At 42.7% G+C, this 19,970-nt stretch overlaps 1 protein-coding gene across 1 annotated transcript; it reads left to right on the forward strand.

The window, feature by feature from the left end:
* The first annotated feature begins 3,223 nt into the window (after positions 1-3,223).
* On the forward strand, positions 3,224-19,257 carry LOC122780056 (voltage-gated potassium channel subunit beta-2-like). The gene is given in 16 exon segments (XM_044042829.1): positions 3,224-3,323; positions 3,465-4,202; positions 4,204-4,373; positions 14,159-14,202; positions 14,291-14,328; positions 14,589-14,668; positions 16,006-16,050; positions 16,467-16,511; positions 16,631-16,674; positions 16,860-16,946; positions 17,037-17,122; positions 17,211-17,331; positions 17,434-17,528; positions 17,636-17,756; positions 18,084-18,172; positions 18,839-19,257. Coding segments are annotated over 15 exon segments (1,332 nt in total). The 5' UTR covers positions 3,224-3,323; positions 3,465-4,025; the 3' UTR covers positions 18,929-19,257.
* Positions 19,258-19,970: the final 713 nt, after the last annotated feature.

Here is a 19,970-nt window from a genome sequence, read left to right on the forward strand (position 1 = left end):
TGTCTATTTTCATCCACCAAAAAGTGCAGCCTGATAGGACCCGCGTCACTGGGGCAGAAGTTTGGGGTTAATGACGCATGATTCGACAGCAGGGGACAGAGATTTACAGGGATTCAGTTTGAACTTCATAGGCAACACACTATGTCTATGAAGAGTCATGTGCTGTTCATATGTTAGCACTCAAAATGTCTAGTATTCAAACCTGCTTTTATTTTTGCATCAGTATTGATTTAATTAAATGTTCTGAATCTCAGACTACAGTCATTAAGACATCAGTAAATCTGCCTCTAGGTGGCAGCGTCACCTCGGCGTGAGGACAAATCAGCCCTGTGGCACTTGCAGGGATTTTAAAAGCAGAGAAGTAACACAATATGCAGCCGAATGTAGAACTCATCAAACCACAGCTGATTCCAACACGGCTTCCTCATCGCTGTACTTTCAACACCTCCCTGTGTGTGGTGGAACGATGCACCACGCACTAAACTTCCTCTGGACTCAAATTGGTGACTTGTAATCAATAAAAACAGCTAAATTCTCTATCTCTCATTCATTTGCAGGATTTGCTGGAAACTATTTCCTAATACTTCTATTATACACAGCCAGGTCAGCTCTACAGAGGCCTAACCTGTATTTACAGTAGCCCTTGTAATAAATATAATAAAGAGTGCGTCATTTTACACACTGTACCTTTAAATATTGACATGCAGATAAGACAAGGGCTGAATGTGTAGACTTGTACAAAAATGAAGATTAAAAGTTGCACTGAGTCCAAACGTCCTCGCACTGACCTCCGACAAACAATGTGAAGCCAAATCACTTCAAGATGGAACCAAAAAGCATAAGAAAAACAAGTTTGAGGCAGAACTTTGCTGTCCCTCTTTGACTGAGAATAAAAGGCCTTCAGTATTCTGCTTAAACCATATGCACGTTTCATGAAGAGGCTGACCACAAACAATATTCAGCTGTCACTCTTCGCTTTAGTCCAAGCAAGTTAAAACCAGCTGTTAACTTTGCAGCAAAAATGATCACGTGTCACTGTGTTTGTTGTTATGCACGGTAGACGTTCTACTGGACATTGGAAATAACGTTTGAACCGTGTGTTACAGGATTGTTTTCACAGTTTGACCAGAGTGGCATTATGTAAACCATTGTTAAGTGTGTTATTTCAGCTGCCGAGCGTTTATAAAGGATCCCCCACCAGACACACGCAGAGTAATGAGCTTTGTTGCTGGTTTTTATGTTCGACTTGAACAACATGCTGTTCAAGGACGTTCCCGTGACGCAATCTGTTGCATAAAGAGTTTCCAGTGGAAGCACGGTCATCTCCTCTCTCGTTTCCTGAGATCTGCACTTTAATGTCCCAATAGGTAATATAAGGAAATAAGGAAAAGCCACATGTCAGTGCTGTACATGGAGATGAAGTATGAGGGGGAATAAAAACTATGAAGGCACTTGGGGCAAGGTGATGATGTGCCTCTGTGTATAATCACTGTGATTACGCACAGATGAAGCCCTCTCTTCTTAAATGTCACATTTTCTTTCTGCATGTAGAGAAGGGAACTTCCCATCCAAACGTGTACTGAAAAGCATTAGAACTGCAGATATAGCTTTTCAAACAAGGCGTCATTGACAGAATGAGGACTGTCTGAATGTGTGCACCGGTTAAGCTTCTTCACAGGAAGGAACAGGTATTTGCAGAGCAAGCATTTGAGCGCTGACTGAAGTGCACCAGCCCTCTGACTCTGAGTCTTCCTCCTTCACTCTGTGCCAGCGGCAACTGAGGAAGCAAGTGTCGTTTACCGGCTCTAGTATTTTCATCACAGTAGGCATCACATGTTCCAACACGAGGCCACGTGTTGGAAACATGTTGGGTCTCATGATCTATACATTGGATGCAACAAGTTTGGACAATGTCACAATTTAGTCAAACAAGAGACATCTCTACTTCCTTAACACACCATGTCCAGAACAGACCATATCCATGTTGGACCTCTGCCCTGTATGCTTTAGATATTGCACCTGATTCAAATGAATGGGTTGTTATCAGGCTCTTGCAGAGCTTGGTGACGAGCTGATTTGAATCAGGTTTGTTGGAGCAGGGCAGTGGAATAAAAAACAACAACTGTCTGAACGGTGAACACAGTTTGATCGGCTGTCGTGCGTGAGTTGCTGGGTCAGGTTCTGTCGCAGACGTCTTCCTGGTTCTTCCTCTCCACTGTAGCCAAGTGCATGTTCATTGTGCTCCTCTGTTGTAATCACTGGAAGGTCTTGACCTGACCATGTAAAGTGTCCTGAGATAATGTGCGTTATTAATCGCACAGGTCAGAGCTAGCGTGGCCCAGTTCCACTTCGTTCAATTAAACGGCCCTCCTCCCGAGTCCCCTTTGCCCTGGGCCCCCAAAGCCTCTTGGTGCGCCCCTGCAGGGTACCAAATGACACATCCATCACTTTTTTTTAACATGACGTGATGATGTGACTTGGAAGACACATGATGATGATGATGATGATGATGACACAAGTGAAGAAATGCTCAGTGGAGCTGGGTGTGGTGGAGCAGCAGTGAAGCGGGGGAAAAAAGAATAAAATTAAAAATGATGGCGATTAAAACGGTACATATACACATCAATATGCATAACATGGACAAAAATAGAGCTGTTTGTTTTTAAAAATGTTACAAATATATGAGCAGTACAGAGGCTTCTTAACATAATACGACGATTAGATGAAATGTGTGTACACAAGTGTGATGATGAAAAATGTAGAGATCACACCCGAGAGAGAGAGAGAGCGCGCGCGAGAGAGAGAGCATCTTGCACCCCCACCCACACCCACACACACACACACGCGCGCGCGCGCACACACTGCCTGTGCGTCGTGAACATTTTTGGAGTCTCTGTAAAAAAAAAAATAAAGTGGGACTCTGACAACATGACGTGGAGGGAGAGCCAAGAGGCGGCATCGTCCTCTTCATCATCATCATCCTCCTCATCACCATCATCTACGGGCGCGTGAAATGTCTGCAGCTGATTTTTGGGCCACTGTGCCGGCATTTTTTTCACCTCCGTGCACCGAGGACTGGATTATTGGAGAGCTGCACACACGCACAGCCGCCGCCGCCGCCGCCGCCGCTGCTGCCGGTATGTGAACGAGCTGGTTCACTTCACCTTTTAAAAACTGTGTTTTTGCTGCTCTCTCTCTCTCTCTCTCTCTCCCTCTCTCTCCCTCTTGCATCAATTTGATGCTGCGTGATGCTGCTGCTGCTGCTGCTGCTGCGGTGACTGTGTGAATTCGCATCCCCACCACCCTCTCCGGACCGAGGCAATGTAATTTCAACCATCATTTCTTTCTTTTTCATTTCCCGTGACGCGCACCCGCCTCGCAACCTTTCCTATGTTTTTGAAAAATGCCTTATTCCGTCGCGAGGCGCGAGGATGCCTGTAGCTGTGGTTGTGTCATTGCTGCAGCACACTCTCCTCAGCTCAAGTCCGACACAACTAACCTCAGCTGAAGAGGAGACAGCAAGCTGGCAAGTGCTTTACACCACCCGACCTAAGCCATATATACATGTATGTGTGCGTGGAGGAGCCTGTGCATGTGTGTGGAGGACTGACACTCTGGGGAAGCATCTATTGCACTGTGGTTTTGGGGCTTCCCAAAAAACTGTCACATCCCTAAATCTGTCTGGGGGATTGCTGTGAGCTTACAAGCTTCCTGGTGATTTTTTGGAGGGCAGCCCTGATGCATCTTGTGAGGCTGAACACGGTCTTTGCCAGGTTTGCATCACCAGACAGGAGACAGGGCAGACGGCGACTCTGCGTGTGACATGTTAGAGACTCAACTCCTGCCAAAAATCTCTGACCTGCCCCGTCGGAGCCCTTTTCTATGAACATCCCTGCTTTGCCACTAACGATTCGAGGAGGGGAGACAGTGGCAAGCAGTAGCAGACATCACGGTTAAACATACAGGTTCTCTGCTCACCAACTCTCCAACCATCACGATAAGAGACACCGGACAGCAGGGTCAGGATGCAGGTGTCCTTCGCCTGCACTGAGCACAACCTCAAGAGTCGCAGTGAGGACCGGCTCTGTGGCCTCCGCACCGCTCCACCTCCTGGAGGAAGCAGTGGGGGAGTGGGAGGTGGTGGTGGCAGTGGTGGTGGTGGAGGAGGTGGCGGCGGTGGTGGAGGTGGCGGTGGCGGTGGGAGGAGGAGGTGGCGACAGAGGGGGAGGAGGAGGTAGTGGACAAGGGAGTAACGGCAACTACACCTCCCAAGGCTCAGTCAAGGCCAGGGAGGGTCCTGGGTCCCGTCAGACTCCACAGGGCCATGCCCACATGAAGGAGGCCATCGGGCGCCACACCAGTATGAAGTACAGGTGAGTCTTCATGGAGGAGCTGAGGAGCCAGGCGGGTCTGACGCAGCGCTGGTTGTAATCATACAATAATGATTCAGTCCGTCAGCTCCACACAACTCTCTCAGTGTAGCTGTGGTTAGATCTTACATGAACAAAAACATCAGCAAAAGTTCTGCACTGCAGATGTTACACACGTTAAAGACTGCAGGGAAGTTTCCAAACACACACACACACATGTCACCAACAGGCAGAGATTGAAGGTGAAAAGTGCGTCTGTCAGCAGCAGATAATTATCGCATGGTGACGGAGATGACAAGGCCACAATTACGAGCTGTGAAAACACATCTGTTAAATCAACAACAATGTGTACAAGAGGCTGAAGTAGAATTGTAAGTATCCACACTGACATCTGTCGTTAAATTCCTCTCTTATCTCTCTCAAACACATTTCTAATGCAGAGCCTCGTTTTGCTTTTCCTCTGGTCGAAACATGATTTAGAGAAGGGTTGTGAGGCTTTTTTAAAGTAACACAGTGTAGGATTCGCTCTCTGGGTCCCCCTGCAGTTGGGAAACGGTATCGCCTGCTACAACTGTCGTGAAATATAAGCCGTTTAACGTGAGCATTTGTCCACGCGCCAACAATAATGGCAAACTCTGAAGCATCCATGTGTTCAGACCGGACACATGGATGAAATGCTTTAATACTTCAAGATATCATAAATTCAATCTAAATCTGGAAGACAAAAGAACACCAAACTGTAAATGAAAGTTTCAATTGTGAATGAACTGGCTGTATCATTATCATGTCTCCTTAATCTTTGAGGACACATCACGGTCATTTTAGGACTTAATACAATTAATGTCTCTCATAGAGTACCTTTCCGGATTATCTGTGAGGCCGCAGATTACTGTGATGAGCATCGGTGGCAAATCCCCCACGAGAAACAAGCCGCAGGCGATCTGATCGGGGATTTTCTCGTCATGAAACTCCACCAGTTGGGATTTCTTCATTTCTAATTCTTGACATGCGAGTTGAAAACAAGTTCAGGCCGTTTATGAGACGGCCTCCGTGTCCATTCACTGCAGATGAAAGTAACTCGGTCAGCAGTGATTTTACTGACACTATAAAAAAAAAGAAGTGACATTTAACTCTTAAAAGCGCTTACTCTGATGGATGCAAACACGCTTACATAATCCACAGCAAACAGCCATAGTGTTATCACACTGTAACAGACAGTATTAATGTGCAGTGGGTGCATTTGCCATAGGCTGCTGTGTTTTATGTAGATTTTGCCCTGGCCTCTTGCTCTTCACCACAGATTAATAAAAAGCGTCTCTAAAATCACCCGAGGACACGCAGGTTAAAAAGCATTTCATTTTCATAGAATGGTGTTGCAGTGGAGTAGTGTATATGGACAAAAACACTGAGTCATAATGTAGGAAAGAGATTTAGTTTTGTTCCCCTTGATGGATCAGAGCTTCAGCAGGGTTCAGTGGGAAATAATGTCCACATTTATAAATATGCAGCATGCATTTAACATGAACGCATCCATAATCTATCTAAGGTTGTACCCTCACACCATCTGTTTCCTTTATTTCCACCGTATAATTCAATAACTCGGGGCGGATTTTAATGACCTGTTTTCCTGTTTAATCAGGTTGATTGAATTGCTGCCATTCTTGTCAGTCAATTTAGATTTCATTTAATAGGATGTTTAAAAAGGGAACGAGGAGCCCAGAGATCTCCTCTCTTCCTTGAGAATTGCACACATTCTCGTGGCTCTGCAGTCTCTGGGAAAGTGTCACTAATGGGGAGTGCAGCAGAACAATAAGTCTGTATAGCATATGGCCAGCACCAGTTGCCAGTGGCAACACCCTAGGCATAGTTTTCGCTTGTCTCATTTCCTAATCAGCCAACACTGCTGTCGCTTATCAGTCCCCGCTGCAATGATGTGGGCTCAAAGCACATTCTGTCGGTGGACACGCGCTCTCCATTTTAGACACAACACCACCGAGGCCAGGAGGAAGCAGCAGTGAATCCACGCGCACACACCAGTGAGGCCAAAAGAATACGACGACAGAGCGCGAACAAGTGAACAATCACGAGTAACTTTGACCTCATCTCTGTGCTGTTTTCCAGATGGCGCCGCAGTATTGTCACCTCTGTTTGCCCTGTTTGACTGCATGTTTTCAAATACCCCTGCTGTCTCATTAACCTGAGCATCACCTAGCTGCAGGTCATAGACAATAGGCACCTGCGGCGCGCTGTCACTCCCATGATCCCCTGCTGTTACCCACTGCCCCAAATCTATTAAACATTTGCTTAATCTCCTTTCTTCTGGCTTTTTCACCCCACCATTTCTTTTTTTTTTTTAAATCAAAAGTGATAAGCCAGATTTATACGACAATTATTAGTGGAAATGTTGGTGCTCATGAAGGATGCTCAGTCATAACTGAGGCTATAAGTGGCCGTCCAAAAGGAAGGCATCCAAGGCTCTGGACCAAAACATCTCCTCCCTGTTGCTGTTCTGATTTATTGAGCTCCTGTTGTCTTTTTTTAGTCAAATTCTAAATCACATCCTTCTCAATTTTATCAACAAACTGAGACGGCTGGAGGCGTGTTCTTACGCGGAGACAACGGAAACATTTCAATGTTTCGAGATTTAATTGAAAACATCCCATGACTCGAATAAAAATAGGTCAAATATTGAGCAACATAGTATAAATAAGCCTGGAGTCGTTTTATTGGTGGGACCTGTTGAGTCACTCAGGCAAAGTTGTGTCAGTCAGCAAATTGTCCGTTTCTATGGTAACAAGGTCCTCTCTCGCTCTCTCTTCTCTCTCTCCTTCCGCAAACATCAGACCTGGTAAGCAGGTCAGATTCCTCGCCAGTGTAGATTTATTTGCCACTGGTGAACATTTCTCAGGGGTTGTTGTATGAGTGGCACACAGCTGCTCGCCTCTGTCTTCATGCATGAGTGAGAGAATGGAGCATGCACGACGCAGGGACAGTCATGCAAACATAAATGATTCAGGGCCGTGTCAATGACTTAAACATGTCTGTTTGTCAAAAGAAAAGAGCTTATTTGTTCATTTGTCAAGAAAAGTTCAATATCATGCTTCAGATATGAGACTTCAGATTGCAATTTCCTTGAGTCCATCAAGTGTATATAAAAATGGACATGGTCCTCTGGTTCCCAGCTTTTTGAGACCATGTCAGTTTTCAGCCTTTAAAACGAGCTGTAAACCAGATCTCACAGTCTTATCAGTTCAATTATAAACTATTCATTTCCATCTTCTAACGCCGGGATGCATTGTTTTAATTGAAGAGCATTTAATTATAGCTTAGTCATTAACCCAGATAACAAAGCTGATGTCCACAGACAACTTCATATTCAGTTGAATTAGCATGTGGATCAGGAGCTGAAGTGTCCTGACATTCAATGATACATGAGAGCTTCAGTTCTCTAACAGAGTACACTCAAAACTGTGAGTTTTAAACTCTCGACAGCTGTTAGAGGTAATGATCGAATCATTGCTATCTGATGAACAATCCTGTCAAGGTTTACAGAGATATTATGGTCAGGGGCGGCTGGCCCATAATGGGCGACAGTGCACCGGCCTCCTTAAGCCACACAATAAAAAACAGTTTATTTTGCTGGTCTAAGTCTTAATAATATTGTCCAATCAGCAGCCTGAGTTTCACTCCCCCCGTAGCCGCGCCCCCTTGAGACGATTTCAGTCAGACGCTCTCATAGACTTACATGTTGAGATTCTTTTTTTCTCATTTTGGACCCTACAATTCATTTCAATGGGCTCCGGGAGGCCTCGCCCCAGCGTGATTACGTCATACGCACTGACGCATCACTCAGAGCGGACATGGCCTAATGCCGGCGGAAACGGAAATGCCTCCGTTCGCTTCTCTGTAAGTTGTGCTAACTTTACCAGCGCTTAATTGCCGATTTCATCGTGGAAAAAAAGTACAAACAACTTTCTGTCACTGCAAAAAAAAAAGCCGTTTCATAGAAGAAAAGCTTCGACTTATATAACTCGGACCTGAGCAGCCGAACGTCGCCATAAAACAGCAAACGAAAGACAGGAGCTGGTATGAGAAGAAGGACTGGCTAACTGGTTGCACTCAGACCAGTGGCATGTTTTGTTTTCCCTGCCTCGTCTTTCAGATGCTGGACACTGAACACGCCTGGATTCAGACAGGTAATACAGACTTAAAACATTTCTCTAAACAACAATAATAATAATAATAATAATAAACACTAACAGACAAGGATACATGTGGAAAATGCTATGCGAACAAATGCCTGAAAATACAGACAAAAACGTCTTGTTGTGTGTTTTTAGTGGTGATATGTGGTAACTGCATATCACCACTGGACTATGTTACCACAGTCCATCTGAAAAACTGACTTGCCGATTGCGCCCCCTCAAAATAAAACGTCTGATTATGGTCATTTGGTTTCATTTATTTAACTACCAGAGGACACTTGTCTTTAAATATGTAATCTGTAATATTTCAGCATGAAAACTAGACTAATGTTCATATATTGTGCGGAGTATAGTAAACTTAAATTAGCCAAAAATGTTCCCAACACTCTAAATTCACAGATAGCCATATTTCTGTTCACTTTAATTAACCAGTCTCTGCTGTACGTTGTTTGCCCTTTGTTTGTTAATATTATTGCATGTATTTGCTGCATGCTGTGCCACTGAACATATCTCTATAAAGTGTAAACGTGCAGGCTAACCAAATGAGACAAGACAACAATTCCCATGACGTCTCACTGTTACCTGAAATCATCCAACTGGGCTGTTGTTTCCATTGAGAGATCCCCGGTGGCCGAGATTACACACTCTGTGTGTGATGAATGTGGCGTTAGCAGTTACCCCTCTCACTTCTGTGTAACCCTGTGGAGACTAGAAGTATTTGAAGGTACTGTAGGCAGGATATTTCTGGCATTATTGATCAATAATTTGATAATAACCTTTCACCGTAATGAAAATCAAATGATCTGAGAGAGAACTGCACTTACGCACCTCCTCTAGGCTCCATTTACGTCCTCTGAGAGATCCAGCCTTTGGACTTTGACCAATCATTGGGAAGTTCACAGAGAGAGTACAGTTCCGAGTGCTTGTTTTTCACAATTGTGAAAAGATCACTATTGTGGCATCAGCAGTAATTAGGATGCAAAGAAACCTCAAAACTGTAATGATGAGAGGACAAACCCAAGACAGAGAGATAACAGTGTTTACCTATATAAATAATCCCTCCCTAATCCAGCTTTACCTTCTGATGAATTCCCTATAGTTATCACAAGTAGTCATCGTGGATAATAATTGACTGAAAATGAAGTAATTTGGCTTTAAATTGTCATTTTAATTTATATTCAGACAGAAGGAAACTAGCTATAATATGACTATATAAAAGTATACTCTTCAACTTTACAGATGTTGAGCTGTTTCGTGAAGGTTTCGAGGACTGCATCCAGACAGTCTAATGTGTAGTTATAAATATAAGTGAAAAATTCATTTAGAACGAACTGGCGCTGTGTGCAGCTGCACGCACGCAAACGTTTCATACCAGTGTGCAGAAAAATACATGAAGCAGATGAAGGAGAATGCAGAGGCAGTGCTGTTCGACGAGGCATCCAGTTGTCAGTGTTTGTTTGTGGATGGATGCCTGATGCTCTGAAAAGAGCAGTGAATCAATGTCAATGCCCCATATTGTCTTCTGGCAGTGTCAATGTCATTAGTCCATGCCTTTACATAAGAGCAGAAGCAAGGACTGTAAAAGGAAAAGTATCCACAGGTTCTGCACAAGTCACAAAATGCCCTAAAGCCCTAAACGGCTCACTTTTTCTTTTCTGCTACTTAATTGTTCTATTTTATTCTATTTGCTGCACTCACAGCTTGGGTATGTTGTAATTAGGACAGCCCTACTTTTCCAACGGTTGAATTAAAATCATCATGTAACATTAGTAATAATAGCAGAGGTAGGAATTAGCACACTGTCAGAATGACGTGCTGAAGGATGGTTTGGTTTCAGCTTTCTAAAGTGCTGTGAGGATCACAGATGACATTATATTCACTGGTGAGGGCAGAAATCACCGCATGGCTAAATACAGAGAACGCTTCTTTGTAATTTGGATGAACTGACCCTTTAAAAGCTAGAAACATAGTTTCCAGTGTTAATTAAAGAGAGCGGACAGAAAATGCATTTAGAGCACATCCACACAAACAGTGAGCTTGCAGGCAAAAACACACACGCACGCTGTGATGTCACACACTGATGTGTTATTAATATCTAGGTGCGCCGCTTCCCTCTGGAAGAGGAGCCTGCTCAGCATGTGTGTGGCATTTTATGACAACTGCGGGGAAAAAAACAAACCCCTGAACCATCTGCATGGAGTGTCTTCCTCTGCGTCTCAGGTGAAAACTAACTGTAAATGTCAGCACGGGTTAAAATGCTGACTACACCATGACAGAGCACCTGTGTGCCTCCTTTCTCCCCTCCATTAATTATGTATGAAATGTATGGTCCTTATAATCGCCTTGTTTGGAGTGGGTGATTTATGGTGGGAGAATAAATAGATAAGGGAAAACATAGCAGGGCCTATTTATTAAAGGCTACAGAGAAGCATCTGTGTTTCCGTGTGCCCTCCTCATGTGTGCGTTCATGCGTGACAGTATGTAGATCCGCGCCCCTGCTCCAGTCTAATCCCCCGTCAAGCGTGAACGTCCATGCGGAAAGCCGCCGCGCTGACCCCCGCGCACAGTAGATCTCATCAATCTGTGCGTTTAACGTGCACCAAATCCATGTCAGATGGAGTGTCAGAGTGTCTGTGTGTGTGTGAGAGAGACAGAGAGACAGAGAGACAGAGGGAGGGGAAGCCTGTCACAGGGGAGATAGTAAGAGGAAAGAGAGAGCATGTGTTTCCTCAGACTCACTGATAGTAATTTAGCAGACTGCAGCACTGCAGAGGGAGCTGGAGTTGAGAGAGAGCAAGGAGGGGGCGACCAGTTGTCACACACAGAAACAGCGACGTGACGTCCTCCAGAAGAAAAGATGTTTTATGTGGCACAACAGTTACAAACCAAACATGTTGTCTGTTATCTTCACTGTCTTATCCATCCTTAAAAAGCTCCGCACTGAGACAGTGGATGGATGCTTGATATTCGTATAATGCTGACTCATGATTTTGTACTTCTCACACATAGACTCTGCTGTGTCTTTACTGTAGAAACAAAACAAAGGTGGATTAGTGTTGCCAGGGCAATCTGCAGCAACTGTTTAATAGGGATATTGAATCATGATAATGCAATAAGGATATCTGTGATGATATTTTACAGAATTATTTTTTTTCTCTATAAATAAGAAAACACACAGAAATAACTTTATTATTTCATTATAACTTGATGACTTCATGAAATCAATTGGAGGGCTCCATGTGGCCCACAGGCCGCGAGTTTGAGACCTCTGACCAATAGGCTGTATTATTTTGTAGTATTTTTTTACATTGCCACTACAAGATTTAGCCATTATTATTATTTATACATTATTCTTGAGACATCACAGTTTTAAAAGAATATTTAGACTAAATAACAAAGCTTCTGCTTCAACCACGCACATTCTGGCTAGTTTGTCTGTTTGGACTGCTGTAAAAACCCTTGCCCTTGTTTCAAGTACCTTTATTTTAAGTAATTACACGTATATTTATTGGTAGTGCATTTAATTTCTCCCAGAGAACCCTCTGATATATGACACACTAGACCTTTCAGTGAATCTCAAGCTTTTTAAGGCATGCATCTCTCTGACTGAACCTGTTTTCCCAGCCAGCAGGTAATATTTTATTAACTTCCCCCTGGTGGATTTAAGGCAAAAAGGTGTGATTTGAGGAATGTCACAAAAACAACAGCATGGGAGAACAAGCTTCAGAGGAAATCTCCCGTGTGCCTCATTTATATTTACTACCAGTGTTCAAAGTGACTGTCAGTGTGTGAGATAGTCTGAGCTGTCATCGGTGAACAAGAGCAAAGAACCAGCTACATCAAAACCCCCCCACTGACTCTTTGTTCCCTTTATATAGAATATCTGACCATTGACCTGTGTGTGCTATTTTGACAGAATGTGATTCACACCCATGTACTCCTACACACACACACACACACACACACACATACTCAAGAGAGCGACACAAATGCTTACATATGCAGAGAACTAAAAATAGCTTAAGGTCAGGATTTAAAAATAGACCAGAGACAATAAAAGCAGGACTCGTTTGATTGGACTGAGCCTGAATGCTCTGACAGTCTGTCTTTTTGCATTTGCTTTTTGTGGAGGATGCAGGCAGACAGACAGGCAGGCAGAGAGGGGCGAGGTGCTGGAGATGAAAAGACTGCAAGCAGCGAGTTGCACTGCAGTTCTGCTGCCTCTCCAGCTGGCTCTCCAGCTAATTGGAATGGGGGAGAGCACACATGGAGGAGGAGAGCGAGCATGAAAGCTCACGTCATTTTCAGCTGTAGATGCTCTCTGTGGTCAGAAATGCAGCTCTCCGCCTCTCCCTGCTCACACATCACAAACGCAGCCGCCGGGGTAATCGAATGTGGCGCGACGGGTAATGGACTCCTCTTCAGCTTATGGAACATTTTGACTGTGCAGAGCAAAAGAGCTTTGAGACCAGCTCTCTTCCCTCTGACTGTTTCACCTGCCGAGAATAATACACTGAACGGGTTCACATACGAGGGATAAAAGGTCAACTGTTCAGAAATAATTAGACACAATTTAACCACAGGTGAGAAAGACTTCACATCCAGCAACATAGTGATATTATCAGACGATTATTATAGAATCAAACCTCTAGTGTTAGTGTAGTAGTTTTAAGTTACATCCTGTTTCATATTCCAATTTTTTTACAAGATTTAGATTTTTGCATTGAAAATCATATCAAGGATAGCTGGTAAAAAAATATATCATTTGTATCTACAGTTGGAAGGAGGGGTACAGAGTCAAAAGTCTGCTGCCAACTAGTGGTTTGGAGCCTTAATTACATCTTTCTTCTGCCCAACGATTCACATTTCCGACATACTAAATGTTGGTGAAAATGGATGCACATTGGCATTTATATTTATATTTATAAAATAGGGTAATGCATAAAAGTGGTGCAAAATCACTCAGCAGCGCCCCCAAAGGCGAAAACCCTGTAGGACAAAGCAGAAACTAAGATGCGCCTAATTCCACAAAACCTGGTATAAACATGTCACAGCCCAAACAAACAACAAACAAAGTAGTCTATCGCGACCATGGCCATTTTAAAGTTGGTGATCAACTTAGCGATTTGCACACTTTGTAACTCATAGCAACATAAACATTTGCGTCAGGGCCCACACAATGCTGCTTGTAGCTTAAATTCCATATCGATACTGAACTTTAAAGAATCTATACAGTAATACGCTATAAAATATACCAACATTTTAGTATATCAACAGTTTCTTACACGCTTAGATGACTGTGTATAATACAGTAGGTAGTACACATAGTACCCACCACGTACATACTGTAAGTAAAGCATAAGTTCCTTGGTTTCCATCACTTAAAGAATCAGGAAATCAATTCTAATCATAAGGACTATTCTCCTCTTTGCTTGCCACGTGCACACATCAGTGTACAGTCGTGCTGCTGTGACTGAAGTGTGTGCATATATATTCTAAATGCCCTCACGTCACTGTCTTTTTTCCACTGTTTGTTTCTGAAACTCACAGCTTGTGTGTCTTCGCTTGTGTCCCCCCCCTCAGAAACCTGGGGAAGTCAGGCCTACGAGTTTCCTGCCTCGGGTTAGGTGAGTTGTTTTGAATGCGGGGAAACGCACATCTCTATTTCAACCTCTGGAGCCAAACAAACGTTTCTGTGTGTCTCTTCTTGCTCAGGCACCTGGGTGACATTTGGATCACAGATCTCTGATGAGGTGAGAGCTCCCTTCTCTCTCTGTTGTCACTCTTGTTGCTTTTGAGGAAAATAGCAGGCACTGCAAATGCAAATCTCAGTTTCACAATTATAGAAAGTGGAAAGTGCCTCAGACCTTGAAACTCCAGCAGCTTGATGAGATAATGTCTGTATCTCTAAAGTATTATCGTCTCTGCATGGTGCCCTTCATGGGCGACCTCTGAGTAATTGGAATTCACCCATGGCCTCCCTTTCTCAGTCTCATTTTTTTTATTCCCTCAGATGGCTGAGAACCTGATGACCATAGCTTATGAGAACGGAGTGAACCTTTTTGACACGGCGGAGGTGTACGCCTCTGGAAGGTCAGACTTCTACGTCTCCTCTCAGCACCAATTAAATCATACGCTTTTCTTCTACTCGCAGTTTTTTCTGTATCGGTACTAAAAACGCAGAGAGCATTCAAATGTCCTTAAAAGTCCTCCCTTCTTTACGTGTTCTCAGTTAGAATAAGCTGTGAGTGAAGGTGTTCCAGTCATGTAGAGTAACCAGTAGTTACAACACAGCATGAAGACATAGATAAACGCGGAAGACTCCTCCTACTCACACGTTCAAAATAAAGCCTATGTGGAGGACGTCTTGCTGCCGCTATATCTGCTGAAAGTGATGTTTCTGAGGAAGAGGAGGACATTTGTGGAGTGTTTGAACTGATATGCGACAGCGGGGAGCTCAGTTTAAGCGTCTTAACGGCATATCAAGTTGAGGCAGCGATGTGTGTTAGAAATTAACATACAGGTTTACTCATTTGAATGGAAATTGGTAGATACCAATACCGATATCACAAACTCAAGTATCTACCGATACGATTATATCTCTATCAGTATTATTTACTGATACAGTCACACTAGACCATTTATGAACAACACTTTTATCGGTCCGATATCCGATCCAGTGATTTTAACCAGTATCGGACTGATACAGATACTGACCAATACTGATATCACAAACTCAAGTATCTACCGATACTGATTATATTGGTATCAGTATTATTTACTGATACAGTCACACTAGACCATTTATGAACAACACTTTTATCGGTCCGATATCCGATCCAGTGATTTTAACCAGTATCGGACTGATACAGATACTGACCAATACCGATATCACAAACTCAAGCATCTACCGATACGATTATATCTCTATCAGTATTATTTACTGATACAGTCACACTAGACCATTTATGAACAACACTTTTATCGGTCCGATATCCAATCCAGTGATTTTAACCAGTATCGGACTGATACAGATACTGACCAATACTGATATCACAAACTCAAGTATCTACCGATACTGATTATATTGGTATCAGTATTATTTACTGATACAGTCACGTTAGACCATTTATGAACAACACTTTTATCGGTCCGATATCCGATCCAGTGATTTTAACCAGTATCGGACTGATACCGATACTGACCAATACCGATTCCCATCCCTACGTGTGAGTACAAGATGGGTCATCAAAAATGTCAAAGCGGAAAATAAAATTCCAGTCGAAATTTGGCAAAAATTGGATTATTTAAGATTATTAGTCTGTATACAGGGAACATACTGTATAATGTTGATTTTGATGTCATGAGTCTTCTTTATTGTTTGTTGTGTAGCAACAACCTTTCACAATCAATAATGTGTTTTTCCACAGAGCGGAAATTACTCTAGGGAACATTATCAAGAAGAAAGGATGGAGGTATTATTACTCTTCTTTTTTTGTGATGCACATGCATGTGGGAAAGCTTCATTTGAGATCATTAGTATAGTGCAATCTTTGAAAGCTCATTAATCCTCAATCCTCCTTTTCTTTTGTTTATTATTGTTACGCAGTTATCTCAAAGGGAAACTTTTCGCCTCACATAGACAAAAAACATAGATTAGAATAGATAATTCTGACTTGCCACAAATGCTTGAGATGTTTTTATTCTGGACAAAACAAATCAAATCTGAAATAAAGCTTTTGTAGCCTCTCAATTTGATTTACAGATGTACTGTGGATAATAACAGGCAAAGAAAACCTGCTTAATGAAAAATGACACCATACAAAATAAACAATAAGACAGAAGATTGACACTTTCTTATTAAAACTGTGCTCCTCACCCTTTTGTGCAGGCGTTCAAGTTTTGTCATCACAACAAAAATCTATTGGGGAGGCCAGTAAGTGCAACACTAATAGACAATAAACTCGATTTTCTTTTTCTTCCACATTCAAAACCCTCATTTGCTTTTATCATTTCATGAGAACGTCAATAATGTGCATTTTCTTCACTTCACAGAGCAGAGACAGAGAGAGGACTCTCCAGAAAGCACATCATTGAAGGTAATGATCCATCCATCCATCTATCTATCCATCTATCTATCTATCTATCTATCTATCTATCTATCTATCTATCTATCCATCTATCCATCTATCCATCTATATATCTATCTATCTATCTATCTATCTATCTATCTATCTATCCATCTATCTATGAATGATAAATATTTGAGTGTTGTTCACGACAGGTTTAAGAGGATCCTTATCAAGACTCCAGTTAGATTATGTGGACATCGTCTTTGCCAACAGAAATGATGTCAACAGTCCAATGGAAGGTCAGTTACAGATACTTGATCATTCTTGCTTGCTGAGACCCATTAGACTCATTTAAATAACAGTGTGCTGTCCTGTGATTTGATCTCCAGAGATTGTACGAGCTATGACCTTTGTAATTAACCAGGGAATGGCCATGTACTGGGGAACGTCACGCTGGAGTGCCATGGAAATCATGGTAAATATTCATCGCTCATTCTAAACAAAGTTTACGGCACAAGTAAGGAGTGGTAACCGCGGTGTTTTGTTCACGTCTCTGCCACCAGGAGGCGTACTCAGTTGCACGCCAGTTCAACCTGATCCCACCTGTGTGTGAGCAGGCAGAGTATCACTATTTCCAGAGGGATAAAGTCGAGGTGCAACTTCCTGAGCTCTACCATAAGATTGGTGCGACATGCACAGTTTCACACCTCAGTTTCTTTTCTTTTTTTTTTAAACTGAATGTTGATTTTGTTTCATCACGTGTCTGCACTTATTCCTCTCTCTCAGGCGTCGGAGCAATGACGTGGTCTCCACTTGCATGTGGATTAATCACGGGGAAATACAGTGACGGAGTACCCGAGTGCTCCAGAGCGGCAATGAAGGTCAGTTTGATTTGGATTCTTTTCACCAAAAATCAGTGAGCTATTGTCGTGTGAAATCAGTGTATGCATCATTAATGCCTTTCTCCATGCTGCTGCTGCCGGTGAAGGGTTACCAGTGGCTGAAGGAGCGAGTGAACAGTGAGGAGGGCCGCAGACAGCTTGCCAAAATCAAGGAACTCCATCTACTGGCAGACAGACTGGGCTGCACTGCTGCACAGTTAGCCATAGGTATGACACAGGGTTATTAACATCATCCTACAGTGAGCATGTACTTGTTTTACTCTAGCACTACTCGGCTCTACTTGGTTTGGTATCAGACAGGGTTAAAATATTGAGATTTTTTCCAGGATTTTTACATCTTTTTAACTGATCTACAGTTCAGGATTGTTCAGTTTGTGTCTTGTGTCGGACGTCGTGATCGTGACTATTCCAGGTTCTAAAAAAATACCCCGGTACCAGGTACTTTCACTGTAATCACTGGAAAAGAAAAACTTAGCTTTGAACAGTGTTATGTTGTATGAATGTAGTAAGTTTTCACTCTTTTCTTTTTAACAGCCTGGTGTCTGCGCAGTGAGGGAGTCAGCTCGGTACTTCTGGGAGTTTCTAACACAGACCAGCTACTTGAGAACCTGGGTGCCCTTCGGGTATTTATTTTTCAATATTTTTCCCCACATTGAAAATGTTGATAGACAGACTGAACTAAAGCAGAATAAACCAGTAAATGTGATTCTAATGTTAACATCCATACTACTAGGTTTGTGTTTAAAATGCATCAAATCTGTTCTGTAGAAGATGGATGGATGGATGTTGCCATTCAGGGCTCACAGTAAGAAGGTCGCCAATTTGGAGCACAATGTTTTTTTTCTTTGTGGAGTTTGCATCTCCCTGTGTTTGTGTGAGTTCCCTCTGTGCACTCCGGCTTCCTTCCACAGTTCAAAAACATGCAAAATTGGTTAATTGGACACTCTGTAGAGTGGTCTGTAGAGTAAATGGTTGTCTGCCTCTACATGCTGACTCTGTGGATGGACTGATGTTCCCATTTAGAGGAAAATAGATGATAAGATAAGATCAATAATACTGTACGAGTGGACACCAGAGACAGTTGGTACTGTGGCGGCGAAATCAGGGATTCTGGAGGCTTCAAAAATGGGGTTCAGATTCTTATGGGGGACCGCTGGTTGTCACTTTGTCTGGACTCACATCAACTTGATCTAAAAAAACCCTCTTTTCAAATGAAAACATAGTAGTCTGGGTGTTACACGTCCGAGCACATTTCACATTTGAACTGACTGCCGTCCCTTTCCTTGCAGATTTTATCCCAAATGACCCCGCAAACCGTCACTGAGATTGACGCCCTGCTGGGAAATAAGCCACACTCAAAGAAAGAGTCCCGCGCTTGAAGATGCAAATCTGAGTGACCGACGATGTTTTGAGAGGAGGATGAAGGAGACGGTGACATCGGGAAACATCACTATTTGCTCCGCTGTATACTAAACAACTTGCATGTTCTCAGCGACATTATGCTTCCAGTGTGTGCGCAGATCCACTTTGCGCAGGAACATTGTATCATGTATGAGAAAACAAAAAAGGAAAAATTCTTCAATCATGAAAAAAAAAACCACCAAAACGGTCATATATTGCTCACTGCCGTTTGTCCACAGAATAATGATTTCTACAGAGGGGGAGGCTCAAACTGCATGAAGCGACGGACGCAGATGAAAAGTTCTGACGTGGAAATACCTTTATGCTAAAAGAAACTTGACTGCTTGGAAGGTGCTGAAAGGTCTCTTCATCACGCAACTGCTTGTTTTGTCTGTATGATGTTTAGTACCCAGCAGCCAGAGAGCCAAAGGTTAGTACTTATGTGTTTCCCATAGTGTGCATGTGACTCGTCTGCCACGCTCACTGCTTTACAGGGTTGGGAACGTCACGTCACATGCTTTACAGGTAGTGAAGACACATAGGAGAACCTATGTAGCCTTCAGTTTAGGGCTTTCATCCAAATCACAACACAGTCTACTGCAGTTTTCAAAGTTGTCAAAATGTGTGTCAAAATATCAATTTGGAGAGAACATCTATATACATATATATATTATTATTATTATTATTATAATATGTCAATTGTGTCATTGTGAAAACATGGTGGTCCAGACACAGACGCAGCCCCTGCTATAAACATAAAAGGCTCATTCTGTGGTGATGAATGGCAACAATTCTTAAAAGCAGGTGATTATAGATGTGAAAAGATATTCTTTTTAATTTACCAAATTAAGAAACATCATCTAAATTTTACACACTGCACTTTTAAAGGACCAATTACCTTATTGCACCAAAATGACACATTACATTACACATACTAAAATGACCATTTTGGCACAAATTCATTTATACCTAAACTGTTTAGGCTTTTAAATGAAAATATCTCAGTGGGTGAGAACTTTG

This window comes from Solea senegalensis, linkage group LG13 (assembly GCF_019176455.1).
Source record: "Solea senegalensis isolate Sse05_10M linkage group LG13, IFAPA_SoseM_1, whole genome shotgun sequence".
Lineage (NCBI taxonomy): Eukaryota > Metazoa > Chordata > Actinopteri > Pleuronectiformes > Soleidae > Solea > Solea senegalensis.